The 21,030-nt window shown below is 40.0% G+C and overlaps 1 protein-coding gene across 3 annotated transcripts in view; it reads right to left on the reverse strand.

Annotated features, from left to right (window-relative positions):
- Positions 1–21,030, reverse strand: part of Kcnab1 (potassium voltage-gated channel subfamily A regulatory beta subunit 1) — a 422,588-nt gene that overhangs the window by 64,055 nt on the left and 337,503 nt on the right. For all 3 annotated transcript variants that reach the window (XM_021157435.3, XM_021157436.3, XM_021157437.3), the window contains exons 7-8: positions 19,797–19,840; positions 3,707–3,793 (exon numbers count right to left, since the gene is read on the reverse strand). In XM_021157435.3, the coding sequence (XP_021013094.1) occupies positions 3,707–3,793; positions 19,797–19,840 (131 nt within the window). The remainder of the gene's footprint in view (positions 1–3,706; positions 3,794–19,796; positions 19,841–21,030) is intronic.

Here is a 21,030-nt window from a genome sequence, read left to right on the forward strand (position 1 = left end):
TCCCTGGAGAATTACCCTGTGATTGGCATTAGCAGAAAAATAACTCCAAACCCGCATGGGACACAATGTCTCTGTCAATCCATGTGCAGAGTGACTGAAGTTGTTGTGAGCCTTCCCTTATTCTGAGCTCAAGACAAGAATTTGAAATGCATACTGACGTATGAAAGTGAGAGAATTAACAAGGGACTCTCAGTGGTTCTAAGGAGGGATGTATCGTCATAGGAAAGAAGACATAGGATGTGGGGCTGATTTTTTCCCTACGATTGGAAACCATGCCACTATTGGCAGATAGTATAGCAGAGACAGATGGCCCAGCAGCTGCTGTGAAAGAAAAATGCCTTACTACTAGGTGAACCATGAAAAATAATGAGAAGGACAGAGAGAAAAAACCGTACACGCGAGTGTGCTCCCCTCTACTGTCACATTTTCCTGTCATCACAAAACTGAATTGTATTCTGTCAGGTGGCAGGTTGCAAACGAAGTGCTTTGATTTCCTCCACTGACTGCACATTTGGAAACTACCACCATTCTCTTGATAGAACTTGCTTTTTGTCTTTTGATTTTTGGCAAGAATGGCAGGAATGGGTAGCAACGGAGCAAGGGATACACGATGCCCATATATGGTGAAGAAGGTGCAATGACTGATCTTTTTCTGGCTCAATTGGTTGAAATTTGATATGCAGAAGTTGGCCAAAACTCATCCTGGTTTATTTTAGATACACCCCCAATTAACACTGATTCATGGCATTTTAAACAGCTTGAAATGGAAATGTGACTTTGAGCTACCCAAAGCGTGCACACAGATGATCTTGACACTCACAGAGTTGGTGGCTAGAAGCCACCCAGTGTTTCGTGCTGGTTGCTTTATTCCACTCCTTTGGGTAATTGGCAACAGTGAGGAGCTATTGATGCCTTGGCTGGGCTGCTTCATTGGAGAGCTGCTTCAGCCTCTCTAAAAGAATTAGCCTCTTCACCGATGAGAATTCGAATGTTTGGAATGAATGAGGATCTACAAATGCTGAGGCTCTGGAGTATTGATGCACATGCAATTAATATATGCTTGGCAATTACTGCTGTGTAACTAATTGCCAATAGAAATGGATCCAACTAAGTTGTGGTGTACTGAGATAATAAAAGCAGGTGAATGCTATTAGAGATTGTTTCTGCTATAATTTGAAGATATTGGCTGGGTGAATACCTGAAGATGTTTTTGTCATTTTATCTGGAAGAGCCGAATAAGGGCTGTAGAGTTACACTGACTAGCAGTTACCGAACGGTTCCAAGGGTAGTTCTGGTACTATTCAGCCTGTCTCCTAGGCATTTAGGAGCACTAGTCATCCTCCCAGGTAAACCCCAATGTGCCCGTATAACTTTGACTTATGTGCAGGCATGCAGGATTCACATTCATTGCCAGCATGAATCTTAACACAGAATCTAGAAACAACTCAGGTATATCCCCAATCCCTGCACCTTGAGGAAGTAATCTTGTCTCTCTACTTCACTTTTTTTTCTTTCTATATTCCAGCCCTTGCCTTGTTAGAGTAAAGCAGAAAAGACTCTACAATCTGTGTTTCCATAACCAGAATCGGACTCTGGTATTTCTATTTGGTCTATAAATAAGTGATTATAAATTAGACAATTATGGAATATAACTTTATCAGAAAGCTAGAATAAGCTACGCGGAAACCATTTGGGGTGAGTCTTCATGAGAACAGCCTGGAGCGCGCCTGTTCACTAAACCCAAGGCAGAGAAAACGTCAAGGTTGGTAGTCTGCTGGAGGTGGTGTCTGGTTGGCAGCAGGGAGAGGTGGAGGGACTGCATTCCAGTACAAGGTGGGAATCTCTGCCAAGGCAGCTACAGAAGCCTATGCTTTGTGACTTACTCAGTAAGTGGGAAATACCCTTTGTTTAACACTCTTAGTACAACGACTAATTATGATATAGCTTCCCACGTTACCTTGTAGAACTTTATTTGAAAATCTTAGGGAAAAAGGTAATTTTCTCCAATTTCAGGAGAGGTTAGATAAAGCTTCATTACAGACTCTAGCAGGGAATAGCAATCTGTTCTTTTAAAAAATACTTGGAAATTTCTTAACAAAATTTCAACATACCATTTATACAAGAGACACTTAACCTGTTAGCATCACATGGCTGGAGAATGTCCTTCTTTTACCCTCAGACTGTATCCTTTTCACTTGAGAGACCCTTATAATATAGTTTTCTTTTTATAGCTATAATGCAGCTTATATTTCCCGATTGAGGGGCTATAACATATCCCTAAAATTAAAGGTAAAGTAGGATGCAGGATGGGTAGGAGGACAAACTCAGCTGTTGTCTATATATGTACATGGTGTAACTGTAACAGACAACATTCCAAAGAGGAAAATAGCCACCAGGTACTTAAGATGGAGAAACAATTAGCCTTTTAAAATCCAATATTTTATTTGGTAGTTTTGCTGACTAAATGGCTTTAGTGCTCTGTTTGAATGTATCTTTGTGAATTGTGTGACAGCATACTATTATTGAAATAAGTATCTCTAATGCTATTTATGATATGCATATCAAACAGCCTTTGTTTTGACAGATATATACACACATATATATGATATGTAAACACAGATAATAATGTGTATGTAAATATATATATGTACACATAGTTTCTCTGTAGTTGGGAAAGATAAATGGCAATACAAATAGTCTCCATAACATATGTTTGAAATGAATGAAGATCTATAAAATGCAACTTAGAAAATTCCTATGAACTTAAATCATTCATATTCTCCTTAATTTCCATAATCCAACAGTAAGAACAAATCTTCACAGAACTTAATTCCTTACAACATTATAAACAGCTTTTTCAATCATCAAAGACAAAGAGAAATTTACTTTTAGTGTAATTTTATGTGGGTTGCATTATTTTAATTGTTAAAAAATGATAGTTCAAATGTTGTAAAACTTAAAAACAAAGCCAAAAAGTACCCTTTTTATCTTGAAATATTTCTATCCTCAACTAGCTGGAGTCATCTTTTTTAGTTTAGTGTCCCAAATCATCTTATTTCTCAGTCATCCCAGGTAAGATTGACAAATGGACACAATTGAAAATGTGGCTTTTTGAGTATTCTAAAGGCTTTCACAGGGGACAAGCTGTGGTTTTCTGACAGGGGTGACAGGAGCACAGCTTGCAGAGAACCAAACCCAAACTGCAAAGAAGAGCCTTATTAAGCAGGTCGGCCTGTCCAGTGCCTGCTCATTCACAGCACGTCTCAGCATTTATCAGGCAGGATTGTAAACCAATCAGACTTAGCATCATTATAGAAAAGGAAGCTCCTTAGAGGAGCCTCAGAAACAGTGGTTGGATTTATAAACCAATCGTTTCAGTTGATGAAATCATGAAAGTGAAGTGAATCTGAAAGAAATGAGTACTTTGCAATCAAGAAAGGAAACGGAGAATAAAGGTAAAGAAGGAAGTTAGAAGGATGAGGAGGAGGAGGAAGAGGAGGAGTGGGGCCGGTAGGAAAAAAAAGCCTACCTAGTAGTCTCTTGGCTTTTGGGGTCAACACAGAAGCTAAAGGACATTGGAAAGGTTTTATTTTTTAAATTCTAACTTAACAATCTGAACATACTTCATTACTTACTGTAGTAGAAACAGTCTTCAGGCTAGTCCAGCAATTCTGTAGCCTTTTTCTTATTAGATTCTTTTACTCACCTTCCATGGGAGTGTTGCTGTCTGGGCGATTTGCAAAGACCACATCCACATATTCCAGTTGCAGCCTCTGGAGGGAGCCTTTCAGTCCTAGCAGCAGAAGCAGAAAACAGAATATAACCAAAGGCCCAAGAAGTCCAAATAGGACCACGCTTAGAAAGTGCTTGAGTTTGATTTCTTTCAAGAATTTACTTAAAAACAAACACTGAGTTAATTACAAGAGTCCTCTTGAACAGGGCACAGCAAGACGATAGCAGCAATTGCTTACCCTTAGAAACTCAGTCTGAGTTATTTCCATATGACTAACCTTCACAAGAGTTAAACCAGAAGAAAGATGATAGTGTCTGGGTTTTAGTATAATAATGGAAAATGATGTTTGAGCAAGCTGGAGGGAAACCCTCCAAATCCAAGAATCCAACAGCCTAGAGAACCACAGAGGTTCTCACCATTCCCAGTGCTCCTAATACAGTTCTTCATGCTATGGTGACCCACAACCATAAGATTATTTTTGTTGCTACTTCATAACTGTAATTTTTTCTACTGTTATAAATTGTAACCTAAATATCTGTGTTTTCCGATGGCCTTAGGCGACCCCTGTGAAAGGGTCACTTGGATCAAAGGTTGAGAGCCAATGGTCTAGAGAGAGACACTTTTTGGGAGGGGAGGGAGACTTGAACCAACCTCTGACTAGGGTGAAATTCAGTTCTGAGTAGACTCCCCCACCCTGCCCTTGCTCCCAGGCTAATCTTCACAGAGAGTCTCTGGATCCACCCCAGAGCTAGGCAAGCATCTCTGACATTGGTGAGCTGGACCCGGGTTCTCACTTACACAATTGCTAACTCAGCCAGTATACCAGTTCTAAAGGTTGTAGCATCAGGTATGACACTCCTTAACACCAATCTTGTTAGCCAAGGGTTTACCTCCACTATTCACCTTCAATCTCAGGCAGCAAGTTCAAAGACATTTTATTTGCAAGTAACATATGATGGAAAGAGGTATAGAACTTTTACTTGAAACTCAGTGCTGGGGCTGTAGATTCTTCCCAAGAACAACACCCATGCAGAAAAGCCTGGATGTCACATGAAATTCCAGTTTGCATTGCCTGTACCTGGCTGCAGTGGTGTCCAGCCAAAGGGACGGCATCACCAGACAGGCCATGGAAACATAGTTACACTGGACTCAGGAAGCTAAGGGCTCCAGAGAGGCACCCAAACCTGGCCTTTTGAGCTGCATCCCTTGTGGTAAAGCTCAGGGCTGCTTAGAACCCTGTTGTTCCTGACTGCAGGCTAGTGATTGTAGATGAGGTGTTCAGTCCTGAGACTGGATCACCTTATCTAGGCAGTCCCCTAATCTACCACATAGGGCATACCAATTGCAACAAACCTAAGCTAGGGATACCAGAATAGCATCACTAGTTTTGAATTTACTGGGACTAGTGCCCTCTAGTGTTGCAACTGTGGGCAATGACTACAGGCTCCAGAACAACCTTAGAATTCCCAGGCCAGGCACCATTAAAGCCAAGTAGTGACAGCTGGAATACACGCCTAATGCTTCAGTGCATGGATGCTGTCAGATACTAACAAGCATCAAGAGCTTCCAGGGAGCTGAGATGTCAAAAGCCGATGATGAGGTGGTGGATATGTTGGCCTCTTGGACAAGAATTCAAAACAGTTATTTGATGGAAAGTCATGAACTTCAAGAAGATACAGAGAAGCTGAGCATGGTGACACATGCCTGTACTTCCAGCACTAAATATGTTGAGGCAGGAGGATTGCAACTTAGAAGCTTGTCTGAGTTAATGAGATCCTGTTTTGTGTAATGGTCAGGCAAGAGTGGTGGGAGAAATAGTCTTTCTTAAGGAAGAACACACCAATTGGTTATCTAATACCAAATGGACAGCCCTGAAAATGTACATAAAAGTAACATTATGTAGGTTGTATTTATGAATGTAAGACTATATATATGTGTATGTGCGTGTGTCTGTGTGTTTGTGTATGTGTGTGTATGTATGAATGTGTTTGTGTATGTGTGTGTATGTATGAATGTATGTGTATGTGTGCCTGTGTGTCTGTGTCTGTATGTCTGTGTATGTGTTTGTGTATCTATGTCTGTGTATGTGTGTCTCTCTGTGTGTATATGTATATGTATATGTATATGTATATGTATATGTATATGTATATGTATATGTGTGTGTGTTTGTGTATATGTATATATGTCTGTGTGTGTCTGTGTGTCTGTGTGTATATGTATGCATGTATGTGTCTATGTGTGTATGTGTGCATGTATGTATGTATGTGTGTATGTATATATATGTGACAACAAATAATGAAAAATAGAAGCCATGAATTTGGAAGAAAACAAGGAAGGATGTATAGAAGGATTTGAAGGGAGGAAAGGGAAGGAGGAAGTGACATAATCTCAAAAAATATGTATATGTACATGCATATGTATATGTATGCCAGAACTGGTCCAGGGGTGGATAATACATTAGAAATAACCTACTGAAATATGATCCTTAAAAGCACAAGAGAATCTGGGTGGTGGGGGTACACACCCTTTTTCCAGCACTTGAGATGTAGAAGCAGACAAATCTCTAAGTTCAAGGCCAGCCTGGTCTATAGAGGGAGTTCCAGGACAGCCGGGGCCACACAGACAAACCCTGTCTTGAAAATAAGAAATAAAAGCAGACAACAACCATAACAACAACAAAATAAAATCTCTGGAGAAACAATTGCGTAATCACCAGGAAACCTTGCTACAGAAAGTAAAATCATTTTTAAAATCTGTAACAACTCCTGGAGCTGAAATGCAGAACAGATGAAGAGGGAACTGACAGCATCCATAGAGAATCCACTTAACAGAAGGGGCAGTGAACTTGAAGTCAAGATATTTGAATATATCCAGGAGGAAGAAAGTGAAAAGGAATGAGGAAAGCTCACAGGGTCTCAGAACATCATGAAAAGAAGAGATACTCAGGTTTGGGGTTTCAGTGAGGGGTTCGGAATCCTAGAGTTAAACATTTACTAAAAATAGCAAGGGTGTGGAAAGATGGCTTCGGCAGCTAATAAGTCTTTTCTTCTCTACCAGGGACCCCAGTTCAATTCCTAGCAGAGTTGGGTGGCATACTATAGCCTGTAACTCTAGCTCCTTTCTGACCTCGACTTCTCTCCCCTGCACATGAGGCATCTACTCACACAGACACAAATACATATGCATAAATTTTAAGAGATAAAACTTATAAAAGTATAATAACATGCTGAGAAAAAGTGACAGTCCAGTGCTCAGGCCTGAACAGGACATCTCTACCTCCTCTCTAATGCTCCAGGATCGTTATAGACAGAAGGGTCAGAAAGTATACAAGAGCCGGAAAGGCTGTGAAAGGCTAGTTTCTGGGTATGCCACAATCAATGCAACTGTGATTTCCCAGCAGCTGAGGCTGTCTTGTATAACACTGGCCTTGACATCAGTTAAACATGGATAAGGGAGGGGCTCGTGGGCTCTACCCCTCCCTGCTGAACTATTGGCTACTAGTGGGCTCATGGGCTCTACCCCTCCCTGCTGAACTATTGGCTACTAGTGGACTCTGGGAGAGGCTCAGTCATTATATTTAATTGTATACTCATGTGTGACTCACACATTATCCCATGACTGCCTTAGTGAAATTCAGGGTGTCACAAAACAAAACAAAAGGACCAGAATTTGAGAAAGGGACTTGCAGCTAAGAGGGGAGTTAGACAGAGGAAGAGGAAGATGGGAGAGGAGGAAGAGAGAGTAACCAGAATGTATTATGCAATGCACATGTATAAGGTTATCAAAGAACACATTTAATAAAAAAGTATATTAAAAACTGGTTTTATAGGAATAAGCATGATTCACACATAGGTTTGTATATACATTAAAATGTATGACTGTATTAATGTATTTCCTAAAAAAGATAGTAACAAAAAGCTTTCCAAACCTAGAGAGAACCAAATATCCAGATGGAAGAAAGTCAAAGGTAACAGATGTGATTTAACCAAATCTACCCCAAGTTGACATGTTATAATCATGTCTCAAAAGTTAAAAAAAGAGAGAATTGTGAAAATAGCAAGAGAAGAAGAGAAGAAGGAAGGGGATGTGTATGAGGAGGAAGTGGAAGGATAGGAAGGCCTGATATTGGGTTGTAAAGTGAATAAATGATAATAGTAATAATAATAATTAATAATAATAATGACTGGTGTACTCAGCAAAGCAAGCTTTCAGAGGAGGAGACAAAAGGATATTTCCAAATAGAAGCCAAGGGAATTCTTGCCACTTAGACTCACTCTAGAATAAATCCTAAGGGGAATTCTTGAGAGCACAAGACAATTTGCTAAATGCATGAAACTCAAGAAGAACGAAGACCAAAGTGTGGACACTTTGCCCCTTCTTAGAATTGGGAACAAAACACCCATGGAAGGAGTTACAGAGACAAAGTTTGGAGCTGTGATGAAAGGATGGACCATCTAGAGACTGCCATACCCGGGGATCCATCCCATAATCAGCTTCCAAACGCTGACACCATTGCATACACTAGCAAGATTTTGCTGAAAGGACCCAGATATAGCTGTCTCTTGTGAGACTATGCTGGGGCCTAGCAAACACAGAAGAAGAAATGGATCACAGGGCCCCCAATGGAGGAGCTAGAGAAAGTACCCAAGGAACTAAAGGGATCCACAATCCTATAGGTGGAACAACAATATGAACTAACCAGTACCCCCAGAGTTCGTGTCTCTAGCTGCATATGAATCAGAAGATGGCCTAGTCGGCCATCACTGGAAAGAGAGGCCCATTAGTTGTGCAAACTTTATATGCCTCAGCACAGGGGAAACGACAGGGCCAAGAAGTGGGAGTGGGTGGGTGGGGGAGTGGGTGGGGGAGCGTGTGGGGAACTTTTGGGATAGCATTGGAAATGTAAATGAAATAAATACAAAAAAAAAGAAATAGGCAATAGAAAATGATGAAATGAAACATTAGAAATTAAAATATATGAGAGAATACAGTGCATTATTGAGGTTTTCTTTATTTTTAATATTTATGATCAAAATTAAATTGTTATATTTTCAAAATAACTTGTACTAAATAATCTTTGTATATTTAATATTAAGTACAAAGAGAAAACCTACCGTTACACCATAACAAAAAATAAAGAATCCCCAGGAGTGGTGGCGCACCCCTATAATCCTAGCACTTGGGAGGCAGAGGCAGGCCGATTTTTGAGTTTGAGGCCAGCCTGGTCTACAGAGTGAGTTCAAGGACAGCCAGGACTACACAAGAGAAACCCTGTCTCAAAACAAACAAACAAACAAACAAACAAACAAAACAACCAAAAGAAAAAAGAATCAGACAACACTACTAGAAAAACTCACAACCAAAAACACTGAGAGAGGAAGAAATGAGGAGCTAAAACAATATAGAAAACAGGTAACATCATAAAAAACAATATAACACCCATCATGATGGGTGAGTCCTTACCCATCAATAACTATTTTAAATATAGCTGGATGGAATTCTGCAATACAGATATACATAATGAAGAAAAGTATCTGCCCAATATACATCTGACTGAGGACTGATATCAAGAACATTGAAGAGACTCAGTAGCAAATCATTATCTACCACCACTGTAATCATCTTTGTCATGATTCAATTATGTAATGGCAAATAGGCTGAAATATATATTGCCTCAAATAAATGAAAAAGTGTGATTATCTATCTATCTATCTATCTTATAAGGTCATGCATATTATATTCAGCCACTAGAACATTATATCCTATCATTTATGACAACATATATGGAAAGGAAAACATTATACTTTTTTAATTTTAATTTTTTATTAGATATTTTCTTTATTTACATTTCAAATGTTTTCCCCTTTCTTAGTTTCCCCTCTGAAAATCCCCTATCCCCTTCTCCCCTTCCCCTGCTCCCCAACCCACCCACTCCTGCTTCCTGTCCCTAGCATTCTTATAATGGGGCATCAAGCCTTCACAGGACCAAGGGCCTCTTCTCCCATTGATGACTGACTAGGCCGTCCTCTGCTACATATGCAGCTGGAGCCATGAGTCCCACCATGTGGCAAAACATTATTCTAAGTAAAATAAAACATATAAGAAAACAAATGCCAAGTGGTCTCACTTATATGCAGAGTTTTAAAATGTTATGCTGGGGGCTAGAGAGATGCTCAGTAGTAGGAGCAGAGGGTCCTCTCTAAGTTTGGTTACTAATGATGTGTTTATAAAAAGGTAAAGAGAGGGGATATGTTTGGTGGAGGTGTAGTCAGGTATGGGGGAAGCATCCCTTCCCCCTGAGGGACCAGCCACATGATGGTATAGTATAGAATAGAGGTTATTCAGGGCATGGGGAGGGGAGTCAAGAGGGTAGTAGAGACAGAGAAAGGGAGAGAGAGAGAGAGAGAGAGAGAGAGAGAGAGAGAGAGAGAGAGAGAGAGAGAAAGAGAAAGAGGCAGAGACAGAGGGACACAGAGAGAGGGACAGACAGACAGAGACAGACAGACAGACAGAGACAGAGAGAGACAGAGAGAGTAGAGTAGTAGAGGCTGTCCATGAATACATGGAGGGAGGGGGGAAGGGAGCAGGAAGGCAAGAGCAGGAGAGAGAGAGGGAGAGAGAGGGGAGGGGGCAGACAGCCCCTTTTATAATGAGTCGGGCATACCTGGCTGTTGCCAGGTAACTGTGGGGCAGAGATTAGACAAAATGCTAACACCTAGCACCCATATAGTTTGTGACTGTCTGTAACTGGGCTTCCAGGAGGATCTGATGGCTCTGGTCTCCTTGGACATTACAGGGACCTGGTGCATACACATACATGCAGGCAAAACCCTCATGCACACAAAATAAAAATAAATTTAAAAAAGAGTAGAATAAATGGCCTTCAGATGCTGAATGTGGGAAGTACTGAGGAATGGGAGGTGGGGAAACATTGGTCAAAGATGTTAAGCTAAATATGTAGAGGGACTGCTGCTATACAGTAGGGTAATGATCAATAACAACAGTATACTGTATATTCCAAGAATGTTAGAATTTGAATGTTTCTAATAAAAGAAATGATAACGATAAAGTTGCTTATCTTGATTTGAATGTTATCTCATGTACGCATGCACAAGATATCTCCCAAATATGTGCAATTTTTAATAAGCATGGACTCTTATGGAAGAATAGGAGGAAGGACTGTAGGCTCTGGAGGGGACAGGAACTCCACAGTAAAACCAACAGTGTCAACTAACCTGGATTTTTGGGTCTGTCAGAGTCTGAATCATCAACCAAAGAACATACACAGGCCGGATCTACGCCTGTCTGCACATATGTAGCAGATGTGCAGCTTGACCTTTGTGTGGGTTCTGAACAACTGGAGTGTGACTATCTGAAAAGCTGTTGCCTGTACATGGGATATGTTCTTCTAGCTGGGTTGTCTTTCTCTCTCAGTGGGAGAGGATGCACCTAGCCTCCAGACTTGAAGTGCCAGGGTGGGGAGACACCCAGGAGCCTCCATGCTCAGAGGGGAAGGGGAGGAGGGATGGAGGGAAAGATGACCTGGAGGAGGGCAGTGAACAAGTTAAAAAAAAAAAAAAACAACAAAAAACAAGAATCAGGAAAATACATCGAATGCAATGATGTGTTGGTCGGTCCCAGGAACCGTTAAATCATATCAAAGACTGACTTTACTTTGATGGAGGAGACCTCAGGCCTCTCACAAGATGACTAGCACCCTCAGAGGGAACTTGGGCAGCCCAGTAATGACCTTCCCTGGTGACACTGTGGCAATAGCTGGAAGCCAAGTTTAAAATAAAAAGGCAGCTTCTCTTCAAGGTTCTTTGTTCTTCTCTGTAGAAGTTAGGGGCAAATAGGCTGCCTCCACTCCATTTAATAAATGTAATATAAATAGGAGAGCAAATAAAGGCTGTTCTCAGCACTAAGTCTATCAAAGTTTAGAAAGCCCAAAAGATGTGCAGCCAAACTAAATCCTTTTAAAGATCCTTCCTTTTTCCTTTTATGACACCGGGTCTTGAACCTAGGGCTCTGTGGTTTTTAGGCAAACAGTCTGCATCCAAGCTACATCTCCAGGCATCTTTATACTTTTCTTTTTTCTTTTTCATTATTAGACAAGATTCCCAGGCTGACCTTGGATTTGAAGTCGTCCTCTGTTAGCCCCAGGGTTGCTGGGATTGCATGCCTGTACCAATGGGTCTGGCTTTGTTTTTCTTTTAAGGATGTAAGGTCTAGTGTAATAGAAATAGTGAAACTCAGGAGATCTGAAAGCAATGGCTATGTTTCAGTCCTAAACGTTGGTCAGAAAAATTTAATTAATTTCACTAATATTAATACTTCCCCCAAATAGACTGTATTATATATAGTATTATGCAACCAAAAGGAGGGCAGCTTCAGGGAACTGTTTCATCTCAGTCCCGGGAGGCACAGCAGGTCCTTATCTGCCTCTTTAATCCCTAGGAAGACTGGAGGTTTTCTCCTTTTATTATAAGCATAAAATTAATTGCCTGGTAAATGAGGCTCTTATAAATTTAAATTTGGCTCATTTAAATTTGATTTTAAAACTAGTTTATTGGATAGTCACAATTTTCTGACAGAAAAATGGAATGCTGGAATTGAGCCCGGGAAATATTTTCTATTCAAGAAAGGATGGCCTGTAGTGGTTCTTGTTAAAAGCTTTGATGAGGAGATAAGGGTAGACAGGTGTTAGGTGGCCAAATAACTCTTCCTAAACTGGGTGATGCTCATGGTTGGGATAGCACCAGCTTACTCAAGAAATAAGTTCACCTTAAAAAGTACTATGATATGAACCACTCTGGGGGGAAATTGTATGTAGACAGGACATAGGACACAGACAACCAGACAAATATTAAGGTTTGGAAGCATTCTTGGTGATTAAACAAAATACCTTTTGTGACTTAATTTTGCAACCTGCACTTGTGCTAACAAATTTGCTATCTTTAGAACTACTATGGCAGAGAATGTTGTCTAAGGTGTTGGACAAAAATATGTGTAATTACACAGTTGTAGTCATGTCAGAGGAGAGAAGTAAAGCCAAAATGCCCCAAATTCCCTTGGTTGAAGAGAAACCGAGGTATTTCTTTGGCCCATGCCTATGTTCATACCCAGCCCTGGAAACAAGTGTCCTCCTTTCTGAGAATGTCCCTCATCTACTAGGTCTCATTAGTGTAGGCAAAGAGGAGTGTAGGAGGAGAAGTGTGAGTAATTTGGCACCACTGCAACTCATTTATCATTTCATGTGACAAATCTCAATTTGTCCCCAAAGTGTGCCAGATCCTAGGACCATAATGATATATATATAGATACAGTCTTCAACCTCAACGATAAACCATGTACATTGAGGGCATCTAAAGGCCTGAGTTCTTTGTAAATCCATAATGCTCATCTGTAACAATGGCGTGACAGGTCCATCTCCCTGTATTTGGTGAATATTAGGTCATTCTTGGCCTCTCTATTATTTCTCTGGAAGCTCTGTGTTTGTGGCAACTTTTCAAAAGTCCACAGGATAACAAAATTCGTATTTTCAAACGACTACAAGAAAACAGATCTAAGTCTATTTTTCCTTTTGATTTTGATATGAGGCCCCCAACATATACACAGCAGAGGACTTCTGAGTCTTGACTTAGTGAGAGAAGATGCACCTAGCCATCAAGAGGCTTGAGGGCCCAGGGAGTGGGGAGGTCTGGTGGGGTGGGAGTGGGAGGTTTGGGGGTGGGGGCATCCTCTTAGAGATAGCTGGGGGTGGGGAAGAGGAGGTATGGGATGTGGAACAGTCACAGGAGAGACCAGGAAGGGATAAAGACTGGACTGTAAGAAAGGCTTAAAGAATACAAAATAAATAGGTAAATAAATAAAAAAATAGATTCTGATATTGTTAAGATTTTCTTTCTTTTCTTTAAAAGATGTATTTGTTTATGGATTTGGATATTATGTTTGCATACCAGAAGAGGGCTTCAGATTGCATGAGTCTAGAATTATAAAGTCACTTTCTGAGTGCCAGGAATTGAACTCAGGAAGAGCAGCCAGTGCTTTTAACCATTGACCCATTCTCTCTAGCCCTTTATTGTCTATTGTTTTCTTTCTTTCTTTCTTTCTTTCTTTCTTTCTTTCTTTCTTTCTTTCTTTCTTTCTTTCTTTCTTTCTTTCTTTTTTTAGATAGGGTTTCTCTGTGTAGCTCTGTCTGCCTTAGAACTTGCTTTGTAGACTAGATTAGCCTTGAACTCAGAGACATGCCTTCCTCTACCTCCCCAGTGCTAGGAACAAAGATATGCACTACCTTGCCCAGCTTAGAACTAATATTTTTGCACAGCTTTCTAAAATAATAAGTTTCCTGCAAACTTTGAACAGACAGGCATGGTTACATGGGCAGCACTTGTTCAGGGTTGTAGCTTTAACCATATATCAACAGGTAATTAGTGTATTGAGTCTGCAAGAGCTCTAACTAAGCTGTTTGAATAAATTTACCTATCATGTTCTTGCTTTTCTATGTAGCTTCAAAAAATATTGTTTTAAGTAATGTCTGATTTTCCTACATAGCTTCCAGTTTCTTTTCTGTAGTAGTTCTGTCAGTCACCCACTTCTTTTATTAAAGGAACCTAGTCTATTCAGTTTGCATGTAGCTTTATATTCCATTGTGAAACATGGTTGTCATGAGTGGACATAACTGTTCATGAACATGATGTATGCGAAAGGAACACTGTGATGATTCACTTTGCTCAGAAAATCTATTCTTTCATTGAGAAATCACTGATGATCATTCTTTTAAAGGAGGACTTTGAGTTTTAATATTAGTCCCTAACTAAAAAGTTTCAAGCTGACATTTTGCCACTTATTTTCACTTCTGAGCTGACAGCAATGGCTTGTGTCTGTAAAATCTTAAGAGAAATGTACTTATTCTGACAATGAGGCTGTGGTGGTTTGAATAAGAATGTCCCCATAGGCTCATCTATTTTAATGGTCACCAGAGAATGGTCACCAGAGAGTGGCGCTATTTGAAAAGATTAGGAGGCATGGCCTTGATGGAGGAAGTGTGTCACTGTGAGGAGAGGGAGTGGTAGCAGTCCCAAAATGGCACCCGGGACTGCAGCTAAGTCTTATGACTTGCACCTGACTTCCTCATACCTGAAAATAAGCCACGACCATCGTGAGAGCTGCACAGGTGCACCATGATGCTGGCGGTGTAAACAAGTCCATATTTGGTGGAGACGCCCCCCTGCCGCCATGATTGGCTGAAGCTGCGTGCCTGGTGAGTGGATGGGGGCTGAGAGTATATAAGAGTGAGAGGCGGTTGGGGGATGGGGGGGGGGAAGAAAAAGATGAAGGAAGAGAGATAAAGACTGAAGCTTGCCGAATAAACTGCTGTTAGAACTGGTGATCCTGTCGTTCTTGCTGGTCGAGAGCAGACGCGACATGTCACGGGGGATGGGCTTTCAGGTTTCAAAATTCCACCTCTCTCTCTGTCTCTCTCTGCCTCTCTCTCTGTCTCTCTCTCTCTCTCTTTCCGTACTGCCTGCAGATCTGGATGTAGAACTCGCAGCTATTTCTCTAGCACCATGTCTGCCTGCATGCTGCCATGTTTTCTGGCCTAATAATAATTCATTAAACCTCTCAAACTGAAAGCATGCCCCAATTAAAAGCTTATTTTATGTGCATAGGTGATTTGCCTGCATATATGTCTATGTGGGAGTGCTGAGTCCTCTGGAACTGGAGTTAACAGACAGTTGTGAGCTGCCATGTGGATGCTGAGAATTGAACTCTGGTCCTCTGAAAGAACTCTTAACTGCTGAGTCATCTCTCCAGCCCCCAAATGCTTATTTTTATAAGAGTGACCTTGGTCATGATGTCTTTTCACAGCAATAGAACATGACTAAGACAGTGATTTATCAAACTATTCTAATTCCTTTATGTTAGGCACTCAATCTGTCAGATTCTTAAAGCACAGTTTGTATCTTGGTAAAATGGTTGTGGAATAGCTCAATGAATATAGAGGATTGTAGAGCCCCAAAGACCTTGGGACTCAAAAGGGATATAATAAACCTCTTAGCAAAATGTCTTCTTTCTTCTTGTAAAGATAAGGAGGAAATCATACTAACTGGGGCTATGCTGAAGACTTTGACTCATAGAGAAGGCTTTTCATACATTAAAAAAAAAAACCTATATTATACACAAGCCAAACTCATTTATACTCTATAAAATAACTCAGGTGTCCAAGGTCAGCCAACTTTATCTTATTTTCTAATCTTGCTCCTTGGATTTAATGTGCATATGAATCACCAATGTTTAATAAGGCCACCTTTCTCAAAGGGAATATACCAATGAAATCCAAGTATAATTATGTGTATACTTCTTCAAACTGTATTTTTGGCTTAAGAATCTCATGGCGCTCCTCCTCTGCAGAATTCATTTAATTCTCTAATTTCAGTTTGCATACAAATGTCCTATGGGGTTAACTCCTACTTATTAGCCCTTGTCTTTGGCTGAAACTACAAACTTCAAAGAAGCACCAATAATAACATAACAAGTGGTCTCAGTCTCGAAACTGAATGCTTATGTTCAAGTCTGAATCTGGGTCAGCGTCGAGTTTTGTTGAACTTGTTACCATCCTATGAGAATACCTTAACTAAAAAAATAGAAATTTCAGGTATTCCTATTAAGTTAAATGAGACCTAAAGAAAAGTTACCGAAAAAGAATTCTGAAATCAAACACACATACACTGTGAATCTTAAGACAATGGAGATTCAAAAAAATGTTTCTCCATCTCTTTCTCTCTCTCTCTCTCTGCATTGATTTTGTGAACCATTTTCTGAATCTCTTTTCCTGACCAATTAGATTAAAAAGAAAACAAATTTTTGACTACCACACTGCCCTGTTTGGCCAGCTGGTCTTTCTGGGTTGTTGGGTAGATGGCACATGCTCTGGTGATGGTAGAGAGGAATGGTGGCTGCTAGGAGGGCAGACTGGACTTGATGTCAGCACCCAGTTGCATAGTAAATCTTAGCAGGACTTGTGTTTGGAGGAAAAAGCTGGAAGTTTTCCCTAGGGTAGGGGTGGCATTCATCATGGCAGCCTCATACGCCACGAGCTCAAGACAGTGTCCTCCATAAAGCAGCTGTGCTCATAACACAAGATCATGACAAAATGACACTTGGTGTTCATTATGTGTTGGACATTATGCTTCACATGAATTATTGAATTCTTCTCCCCAGGTTGTAATCCTATAATGTAGGAATATTTGGAATCTATGTTATACTCAAAACAAAACAAAACACCAAAAAAAAAAAAAAAGAAAGAAACAAACCCAGAGGTTTAAGTAACTTGTAGGTTATTCAGCTCATAAGTAATAAGTAGTAGGCATTTGAATGTTGGTCTCTAAGCTCATGTACACAGAAATAAACACCAAAAATTGAGAAATACAAACCTCAGATAAACACTTTATAACACTGAAAACACTTTATAAACACTGAAATGATACAATAAACATTATGGTTAAAAGTATGTGTATATGTAAGGGAGGGGGGGAGAGAGAGGATTGCTTTCAGAAGCCTCCTTTTAAAATTAAAATTAAGTAATTGAGAGTTTGTGTGGTGTTAGCAGGTAAAGGCTCCTGCTGCCAAGACTATAGTCCAAGTTTGCTTATTGGGACCACCATCATGGAAGGATAGAACTCCTACAAATTGTACTCTGATTGTATTATGTACTCTACATTAGAGCCCTGGCACCTCACTCCTCCCTGTATCCAATAAAATAGAATAAAATGTAATAAAAATAGAAATTAATTAATTGAATATCAGAACTTTTTCTACTAGGAGTGCAATTGGGTGTTTCAGGATGGACTTCCTCTCCACCCCACCTGGGGCATAGAGAGTAAAAAAGAGCATGCTGCCGCCGCCGTCTCCAAAGAGCCCCTGAAATCGACACTACCAAACCAAACAACTATGTATGTTTGTCGTGTACACACACACACACACACACAATGATGTATATACTATAAAAACACAAAAGCTAATTCTCAGGGGGGAAAAAGCATAAAATTACAAAAAGAAGTTTGGATTCACTAATAAGTAAATAAATAAAACCACTTCATTTGACATGTTTTCTTATAAGAAAATAATTGTTGAAATGCACTTTATTCTTTGACTTAAAACTGCTCCTAGAGTCTACCCTATTTACAGAAAGATGATCATTTACATAATTCGTTCTTATAGTAAAATGTGTGTAAAATATATTTTAGTTGAGGAAAAAAGTCTGGGTTAATATCTACAACTTGATTCTACTATTTTATATTTTCATATTCATATATATATATAAATATAAAATGTGTTTTAATCAAATCTCCCTTCCAATCTCTTCCCCCAATTCTTTCCCTTTCCCCTTTCAACTTCATGTGTTCTCTTTTAAAACCCATGAAATTCATTTAATGTTATCTGAATATGCTTGGGTCTACAATCATCTCTTGGAGCATGGGTAGCCTTTCCTTTAAAACTAACTCTTCTGACCCTTGCAGTCATCAATTGAAAAGCAGGTCTTGAGCAGATAGTCATAGCCACTGGGAGTTCATGTGTGCAAAGTGTGAAACTGGAACAGTGTAGTAGGAGTTAAAAATCATCTCACAGTAAATGTCCAGCAGATATTTCACTGCAGATGTTTACTACTTCTGGCTCTTAAAATCTTTCCACCCTCTCTTCCTCAAGAGATCCCCAAGTCTTGGGAGGAGTGACTACGATATTGATTTAGAGTTGAGCACACCATTGTCCCTTATTCTTTGCATGCTAACCAGGTGTAGATCTCTGTATTAATTACCTTTGAAAACTGGTGAGTGTTGAGAGATATGCCCAACTACGTGGGTGTGCAGTCAGCCAGATGAGCAAGCTAGTGCAGGACACATAGCAGATTGTTAAAATGGAGGAGGGAATGAAACGGACTGTGCAGTGGTAGTGGTGGTGTCTTAGTTAGGGTTTTACTGCTGTGAATAGACACCATGACTGAGACAATGCTTATAAAAACATTTAGTTGGAGCTGGATTATAGGTTCAGAGATTCAGCCCAGTATCATCAAGGTGGGAGAATGACAGTGTTTAGGCAGGCATGGTGCAAATAAAGCTGAGAGTCTTCATCTTCATCCGAAGGCTGCTATGAGGAGACTGACCTCTAAACAGCTAGGGTGAGGGTTCTATAGCCCACACCCATAATGACACACTTACTCCAACAAGGCCACACCTACTCAAGTAGGGCCACACCTTCTAATAGTGCCACTTCCTGGGTCAAGCATATACAAACCATCACAGGTGGTGATGGCTTTATTTTTTAAGTTTTGATAATGTTGAGATTTCATGAATGGAATTATTTACAAAGAAGGAGAAATTCTATGCCTTAATAATTAATCATAAATATAAAGATATAAAAACCTTGGAGCCTCTCTCTCTCCCTCTCCCTCCCTCTCTCCCTCCCTTCCTTCCTCCCTCCCTCCTCCTCTGTGTGTGTGTGTGTGTGTTACTAGGATTGAACCCAAGCCTTGAATCTGCTAGGCATGCACCCTAACTCTGAACTACATACCCATCCTTTCTTGTCCTTGTTGGGTGCTAATTCTTCGTGCATCTCTATGCTCCTTGAGCTCCACCCCAGGAAGAAAGTTGATTACTGGTTGCTTTTTTCATAAATGACGTTTTCCTTCCCATATTTTATTTCTTCTCTCAAATATTATATCCTGGCAGCAGTTTTCTCCCTCTCCCCTTCCTCCAGTCTCTTCCCCCCTTCCCCTCAGAAAAGAGCATCCCTCTTAGGGACATTAACCAAACACTGTATAACAAGCTACAATAAGACTAGGCACACACCATCACATCAACTTGACAAGGAGGAAAAAGGTCCTACCATAGGCAAAAGAGTCAGGGACAGCCCTGGCTCCCACTATTAGGATTCCCATAAGAACATCAAGCTATTCATCCATAAATATATGCAGAGGACCTATGTGTTTTGAACCTATTTTACTAATACCTTGCTTGAAACAGGATCCTATAAACTGAAATAAAATGGAAACAGTAGCACTCACCTTCAATGATGTGCTTTCTTGACAGTCCCCTTTCTGTCTCAGCTCTGCAACAAAACAGAACCAGGTGACTGATTCAGGAATACTGTTTTATTTTCTAAAAATTGTTTCAAAACACAGAATAATAACAATTCTTACTTCTTATACATTGCTAAGTTTTTACTATATTTTTTAGCAACTTCTGCACCACTGGCTGCAGAAGAGAGAAAGCTGGTGGGCAATACCCCACATGTAGATACCTAAGAGATGTGGTCAGCATATTGATATTATTCAGCTCTAGGCTTAGCTACCAACCAGCCATTGTATACACTTTCATTAGAGAACTCAATACACAGCTTAGTCTTCTAGCCTTGTCCCTAACCACTCTAGAGAAGAAAAACACTCCAGGCACAAGTTAATAGGTGTACTCTATGGTGGCCACAACAGTGATAGTAAATTTTTGCATAAGGCAAATTTGAAGGCAACTTTTGATTTTGAAAATAATTTAACAATGATTACAAAGAAAAAGATGCAACAAAATTTTCTTAAACTAGCATCCAAGGAGACAGGACAAACCCTTGATGAAAGAACTTCTATCACTCCATAAAAACCCTGAAGTGTGGACAAATAGAAAGGATGTGATGGTTGAGTTATAAAGTACCAATGAAGCCTTCCTTCTCTATGAGTCCTTTGGACAGCCTCTCCTATAAAAATGTAAGCTACAATCCCCCTTTTAATATATCCATTCTGAGTCTTTTACAAGTACCCCAGTCATATTGTATGACTGTTGCATGGTGGCTCTTGTATCTGGTCTCATTTCTTAATTATTTGTACCCTCAAGGCAAGGTATTAGGTACCATTGCAAACCGAGGAACCAAGGACACCATGAGTCAAATTACAGAAACCAGATGCCTGCATTTCTTATAGGTTCAATATTATCTAAAAAGAAGACAATATGACTAAAGATCTAAATTTTATCTTAGTTCTTCATATTATTAGCAAGCTCAAGGATCGTAGCAGTATGGGCACATGTGTATACACATGCATTGTGATGGGACTCTTCCTGAAGAACTACCCTGGGCCTCCTATTTTAAAAGACAAACTTAGGGTAACAACAATGAAAAGAAATAGCACAGACTAAATCAAACAAATATTCACAAACCCTTCTCCAACACTATTTATTTCAGGGTGGTAAATGAGGTTTTGCATGTTCCTGGTTTGTTGTTATTGTTAAGATCCCAGTATCTCTGAGATTTCT

This window comes from Mus caroli, unplaced genomic scaffold (genome assembly GCF_978045245.1).
Source record: "Mus caroli unplaced genomic scaffold, Mus_caroli_1 scaffold_3, whole genome shotgun sequence".
NCBI classification, from domain to species: Eukaryota; Metazoa; Chordata; class Mammalia; order Rodentia; family Muridae; genus Mus; species Mus caroli.